The sequence below is a fragment of the Triticum dicoccoides genome, chromosome 3B (genome assembly GCF_002162155.2).
Source record: "Triticum dicoccoides isolate Atlit2015 ecotype Zavitan chromosome 3B, WEW_v2.0, whole genome shotgun sequence".
NCBI lineage: Eukaryota > Viridiplantae > Streptophyta > Magnoliopsida > Poales > Poaceae > Triticum > Triticum dicoccoides.
Window position 1 is genome coordinate 25,330,044 of NC_041385.1, and position 7,360 is coordinate 25,337,403.

Genomic DNA, 7,360 nt, shown 5'->3' on the forward strand with positions numbered 1-7,360 from the left:
GGCAGCCTGGTTACATGGCTGACGGCCAACCCGATAATCCGACCCATGGGTGCCTGAGCTCATGGGCACCTACCCCGAATGGGTAGGGTATGGATCATCGTCTTCACCCTAATTAACGTAGCAACGATGCAATATTTTCAGCCTATTGAACCTCCAAAAGCTGAAGGCATGCAACACACAGTCTAAAAAAAGTGCATGCTACCCTAGAAAAAATCTATTGCGTGCATGTCAGTGAATTGATCATAGGAGCAGGTTGTTTAGTACCACCTGGCTTGCTCTGGCGTCTAGTAGGTGGGGTTCTACTATATAAAGGAGACTAGGAGGTTCAAGAGGAAATACATCAACCATGGCATGCATTGAACGAGTAAAAAGAAAACATAATAAAACGGCAGACCTGATCGGTGCCTGAGTTGGTCGGGTTACTCAATGGGTTCGGGCATGGGTCACCCATGGGTACGCTCCTAGGCAGGCGACAAACCCGACAAGGGATTCGGGCATGAGTCTAGGAGAGGTCGACCCGACCAAACCCGACCCGATTGCCAGCCTGAGTTGCCGACTTTTAAATTTTAAAAAAATGTTCATAGATAAAAGAAAAGTTCACAAGTTTAAAAATGTTCAAAGATTTGAACAAAGTACACGAATGTGACAAAAAAGTTCCCGAAATTGAAGACAGTTCACGAATTTGAAAAAAAAGTTCATGATTTTAACACAAAAGTTCATGAATTTGACAAGAAAGTTCATGAATTTGAAAAAAGTTCATCGGTCTGAAAAAACTTCACGAATTTGACAAAAAAAAGTTCACGAAATTGATAAAAGTTTACAAAATTAAAAAAAGCATTTATTTGAAAAATAAATAATGAATTCAACAAATAAGTTCATGCATTTTTTAAAAGTTAAGGAATTTAAGAAAATGTTCACGAATTTAAGAAAATGAAAAAGAAAACAGTGTATGTAGTTTTTTATTTGAATTTTTATTAAAAGAAAAGCGCTTGGGTAGCTAGTCATTGAAATGACACACGGGTCCCTCGCTCCATCCCTCAGCGTGGACCAGTCGTGTACGTTTCATTCGTTCATTCAAACACGAGTCATTTTTTGTTTGCGTTTAGTTCAGTTTTTTTGGCCCAACATGGTGACTCATGCGACGAGAACCTATACGCCATGCATATAGACAACGTGGAATGAATATCGATCCATCTTGTACATGCAGACATTTCGTTCATCATTTACTGAAACACGACTCACCTTTTGTGTTTAATATTTTTTTGTTTGCGTTAACTGTATGTGTTTAACGCCACACACGACTCATTTTGTTAACGCGGGGACAAGAATGTGTTTTCTGAAGAAAAATAAAAAAAAGGAATAAAATCAAAGAATAAAAGGGCCAAACAAAAAAATAATAAAAGAAGTAACTAGACACCACAAGATAGTTTTCCCAGTTGGTTATAGTGTGTGGAAGTAAACTAAGAGGTTGGGAGTTTGAATCCTACCTCACGCAACTATGTTTGAAGGTTAAAGAAAGAAAAAGGAAAATGGGCCAGGCCCAAGACAGAGGTTGTGTTTGTCAGTTTGTGTGACGGGCCGGCGGATTGGTTGTGTATACAGCTGGTACGTGCCACATACATAGATGGGTATATCTTATAATCAGATGACCCTATTGTCCTTATACGGTTTGTAAGTGGGGTGTACTGAAGCAAGACTCAAAATTTAAATAAGAATCGCTCATTTCTTTCTTTCAAACCAAAGAGCTCTCCTCTCCGATTTCAAATAAGAAAGAAACCGATAAAACGCCACACCACGCACCCAAGTAAAACCAGCAGGCACGATATTGGAATCCTCCTCCTGCAACCAATCATCCAAAACGAACTTAAGTTCAACACTACAGGACTGAAACCAAAACAAACTCTTGACATACACGACATTACATCCAACCATGGCAGCTCCAAAATAGCATTTAGAACTACAAAAGGGGGCACTTTTTCCAGCAGCCTCAACCCAAGCGAATGCGCCTTCCATCCTCTACCACCACTGAGAATACGGAAGCAGCCTCCTATCGAGAAATATATCCAGGTGTGGCGTCTTGCCCCCTGGTGATTCCTCAAACGAAAAAATGGGTATTGGTTCTTGCCTTGGAGTTACTAGAGCTGATTCAGGTGACCTGAGCCAGGGGGTTAAGTCATACAAAGCTATCCAACTTCTTTGGTTACATCTATCGCAGATGTGGCATTACCTATAACTATGTATGTATTTTCAAAGATGATGACGATAATAGGATGTGGATGAAGACATCTTTGATTCTTGTGTGCTTTGATTATAAAAAAGACATGCTAGTATGCCCTGAGTCTGCCCTAGCCTAAATATATGAGCTAGCGTAAATGTTTGATATGCACGAGAAACTAAGTAACCAGATATGATTATCTATATGTGGGTGTCAATTGATTTACATGTAGTTGGCTATTGGCAAATGCATATGTGATTGACAGAGACTGTTAAGGTAAGCAGTTGCTCCTCTAGGATGTATTGGCATCCTTCATTAAGTAAATTAATGTGTGCTCCATGTCATTTATATTGTTTTATTCAGAAAGGGGAGATAAGGCCGATTGCTCAGGATTTCAATATGAATATCTTATAATAATGTTAGGTAGATGTGTAATTAAGTCCTTGAATATGCATTTGTTGTAACCTGACAACAATGTCAGATGATGTGTAAATAGGTTATGGATGTATGCATGAGTACTAGTGTAGCACTTGACATTAAAATATGCAGTAGCATATAAGACCAACCAAGCATTGAACTCATTAGTTATCATGATCGTCTCGGGGTAATTGAATATATGTGCGATTTGCTCCTACCATTCACATGTATAAATGTACAAGCCAAGAAACGCATATACATTTTCAGATTCGAGCCCGATGAGTTTCATAAGACAACACCATAGCATAGGTCATGGGGGAAGAAACAAGTACGTTGGGGCTTGAGAGGTATCAGGATAATTATTGCTTCGGTTCAGTCATATAGAGGAGGTACAGGAATGATAATTGGAGCAAACTTTGGCAAAGCAATTCGAGAACTACAACTCGCTTGATGAATGCTACCAGTGTGTGGGCCTACAACTCTCTAACAGACCGCTTGGGTAGTGTCTTGAAGATGTGGCTAGAGCAGTAGGAGCCCGCGTCGCACCGGCGATAGGTGGAACTGTTTCGCCTAGCAGCCTGTGTTATCCTTCGCGAGTCGTTGGTATGCATCGTTTTGTACAAGTTCATGCTTTAATTTATACCCAAATCAGAAGAGTTTTCACCCGATCCACAACTAGGTAAATTGTCTTGTGCTGTATTCAAATATTTGCCCCTCTGCTACCTTTCGTGCTACGCAGCCAATCATCTAAATTCCAAAATGAACTTAAGTTCAACACTACAGGACTGAAACCAAAACAAACTCCAACAAACACAACACTACATCCAAGTCCAAACATGACAGCTCCAAAACAGCGCTTAGAGCTACTCCCTCTGTAAACTAATATAAGAGCCTTTAGATCACTACTTTAGTATTCTAGACGCCTTTATATTAGATTACAGAGGGAGTAAAAAAGAAGGCTCTTAATCCAGCAGCCTCAACACAAAGCCAATACGCCTGACCATCCGCCTCCGGCCTCCACCACCACTGAATTCAGAAGCAACATTACACAGCCAATAAGACCTAACTCATCGAACAGAAGAAACGGAATTCCAAGTCATAGACAGCATTAGGACGCCACCATTTCCTAGACATGACACCAACATAGGTACTGCCATAAGACAGCATGAGTCAGCTCACCACCAACCACCATTAACAAGACAACAGCCAGCGACAATAGTAGCTCGTCACCATGTCTCGTGCTCATCCATCGGTTCCACGTCCAATCAACCTTTTGCTACTTCAGTCAGTCTTCTTACCCAGCAATCTGGCAATCAAAGCAAACAGAACCGGAAGTTACATCAGCAATGGAACTCGTATATATTACTGTAACATACAAATTGACACTTATTTCGATAGAAATACAATTTCAGTACAGGAAGGGCGCACACAAATCAAACAAAGCATGATTACCATTTGCAAAAACACAAGTGCATATTTACTACTCCCTCCATTCACAATTACAAGATGTTTTTGATATTTCGATATGGACTACATACGGACTGAAATGAGTGAACAGGACACTAAAATGCGTCTATATACATCCGACTCATAATAACGTTAGAACACCTTATAATTGTTAACGGAGGGGGTATTAACCAACCGCTTACAAGAAACAGCTCTAGTCACTTCGTTCAATAAGAGAACAATGGGACATATTCATGCTAGCTTTTGCATGGTAGTGCAGGAAAGATGCATAACATCGGCTAAGATACCGAGTTACTCGATTTTTGAAACTGCTACAAACTGATCCACGATCCAATAACACACACAGAAACTAAAACTAAAAACTAGGGACTCTGTCAATTTGTGTGAACGACAACTTCCAGAGTTGCTGAAATAACAGGCTTAGGATACATCTCTGCAATGACAGCACAATTTCAGCCTTTCAGGTTGTAACACACCATACTTTGTCATTCTCTGTGGTCAGAACTTCCAACTGAATTTGCATATCTGCTGACTTTCAGGAAATCAGCCCTTTTTGAGCAAGACTTGACATGTCAAATGTCAGACCTCAGAACTACATGCCAACATGAACAAAAATGCAACAGTTGTTCTTTCTAGGACACTGAAGGGGAAGCAACAAAAAATGATCTCTAAGAGAGATGACAGTTTCCTGAAACTATGTACTGTTCTTTGTCCAAAACGCCGTGTTACCAAAAAAAGTTGTCAACACGATATTAAAGTCAGTTAACTAGTCAATTATTGTCTTATATAACTTTATAAGTTGCTTGAAAACTGACACATAAGGTTAAATGTAAGTCACTAAAATGACTACAAACTCTACAGTAACAATCAAAGAAACAAGCAGTTTAATCCTGAACAATATTTTGACAGCCACAATACAATAACAGTAACCGACACAATAATTGCAGGAAGATTTACAAGTCAGTACTGCAAAAAAGCTGTGTATCTAAATACGGTGGAACCATTATTGAATATAAGCATAAGACATGAGATGCATATAATCCATCTCATGTCCGTTGGCCCTTGTTTCAGACTTTCAGTTGCCATGAATTCACGGTGCCTCGCTGCCTGCACAAAATTATACTGGATATATGTCCAACCAAACTTCCAACTCACCTGCATCCGCCTAATCTTTCTAATCTTTTAGGGTGGTGGGTGGAATTGGGTTGCAGATATATAAAGCTAGACTTGAAGTAAACTAGAGAAGTAAGATGCATCACATTGAGTTATATAAAAATCTTCAATATATCATCACGATAAAACATAATAACACAGGAGTAAGTAGAATGGTATACCACATAAATGGGTTGACAACAACAGAAGGGTTTAGTCCAGCAATCCTATGAATATGTTGGTCACCTCCTTCTTTGTGTCAGATCGGCGCATCTCCATCCTCAACTCAGCTACTCTTTGCTTCTTGATCTTGGATTCCAAAGTACATGCCTTCTCATCAGGAATGAACTCAAATGCTCTCTTCAGTGTCTCCCCACATGGATGCTGGGCCTGGATGTCCTCCACATAAGAGGTAAGGTTGGGGTACAATTTCTGCAATTCCTCAAACCCTTTGCGCGTGCCTTTCACATTAGCATCTGTGTCCATTTTCTCTTCATGAGCTTCCCCTTCCGTCTTATACAGAGCAAGGGTGCCACCATTTTGAGCGTCAGCCATATCCTCCGTTGGTGTGGGGCTCTCAGCATCTCCATCCGCTTTCTCTTTGTCAGACTTTCCACTCTTGCTCCTCACCAAAGTGCCACCATTTTGAGTGGTAGTATCCACGGTCTCCTTTGTAGTGGCAGTTTTTGCATCGCCTTCCAATTCCTCATTGTGGTTTCCCCGCTTTCTACTCTTAGCAGGAGTATCAGCAGTGCTGGCCTTCTTTGATGACCTGCCCTTGCCATCTTCTTCTACCTTCTCTTCGGTGGCCTGCTTTGCTGTAGCACCCTTTGAATAGCCCTCTGTTTCATCGGCGCTAGCGGTTGCCTCCTTTGCTGCACCACCCTTTGAATGGCCCTCTGTTTTCTCCTTGCTAGTCTGCCCCTTCTTCTTGCTCTTTAAGGAAGCAGCCTCATTTTGAGCCATGGTGGCTGCAGCCACCTGCTTTGCATTTGCTCCCCAGACTTGCTCCGAGAGCTTGAACTTGCGGAGGTCATCATCTTTCTCTGGCAGAGCGCCTGTGCTCACCGCTTTCTCATACCGCTGCCTGATGTTCCGCACCTTCTCATACATTTCCGTCTTGGTGCAGTTCTTCCTCTCGAGGCTGCCACCAACCACGGCAATAAGCTCACCAGCGCCCGGCTGGGTGCCATTGGCCTTGACGTGGCGAACAAGAGCCTCCAGGATCTTGAGCTCGTCCTCGACTGTCCAGCGCCTGGGCTGTCCAGGTTTCTCAAGCTTGTTCCACGGCGCAGTCTTCTCCGGCTGGGCCTTGTGCTTCTTCTTCCCCTCGCTGGAAGGAGTGAGCTCGGAGAGTGCCTTCTTCTTGGCCTTGCCGGACGGAGAGGGCTCAGGCGCCACCTTCTCCGCCCCGGCCTTGCCCTTCTTCTTGTCCTTGCCCGGCGGAGTGGGCTCCTGGTCGTCGGATTCGGGCTTGGAAGCCGCAGCCGGCGGCGGGTTGGAGGAGGCGATCTGGCGCAGCTCGAAGGCCTCGGCGTCGATCTTGCCCGACTCGGAGGACTCCTCGTCGCTTCCGTCCGACGAATCGGCGTCGGCCTCGGCGTCGTCGTCCGCGGCGGCGGAAGGGGGCTTGGGGGAATTTTGGGTCGCGGGGGTGGCCTCCGCCGCCTCCTCCTCCTCCTCCTCCTCCTCCTCGGCGGAGCTGGACTCCTCGGCGGAAGACTCCTCCTCCGGAGGCGGAGGCGGCGGCGGTGACGGCTGGCGGCGCTTGCGGCCCATCCTCGCCGCTAGGGTTTCGGGAGCGGGAGCGGCGGAGAGGGCGGCGAGCAGGGTGGGGGTGTTGGGTGGGAGTGGAAAAGAGGAGACGGCAGCGACGCGGTGGGCTGCGCTGTGAATTCGTTAGATTATTGAGGGCATGAACGGAATTTCGCGTAGGCCTACGCCACGTTGTTTCCTTTTAGGAAATGCTGCCGATTTTTTTTAGTTTCTTTTTTCGAGATTGGCTTCTCCGAGGTTCAAGCGACGAGGCCCAATAAGGCCTGCTCGCTCACTTGCTTGCTCAACCATATGTTCCAAAAATATACGTATATGATATTTTCAGGTTTGAAA

At 44.0% G+C, this 7,360-nt stretch overlaps 1 protein-coding gene across 1 annotated transcript; it reads right to left on the minus strand.

Annotated features, from left to right (window-relative positions):
* Positions 1 to 3,451: 3,451 nt before the first annotated feature.
* Positions 3,452 to 7,123, minus strand: LOC119274483 (uncharacterized protein DDB_G0286299-like). The gene is made up of 2 exons (XM_037555189.1): positions 5,434 to 7,123; positions 3,452 to 3,938 (listed from the first exon to the last, which is right to left on the minus strand). Exon 1 carries the CDS (start codon positions 7,028 to 7,030, stop codon positions 5,465 to 5,467), a length of 1,566 nt encoding a protein of 521 aa, XP_037411086.1. The 5' UTR covers positions 7,031 to 7,123; the 3' UTR covers positions 3,452 to 3,938; positions 5,434 to 5,464.
* Positions 7,124 to 7,360: the final 237 nt, after the last annotated feature.

Excerpts from the sequence above, each read along its gene's own strand:
- LOC119274483 (XM_037555189.1), bottom strand. The coding sequence starts at position 7,030 with ATGGGCCGCAAGCGCCGCCAGCCGTCACCGCCGCCGCCTCCGCCTCCG.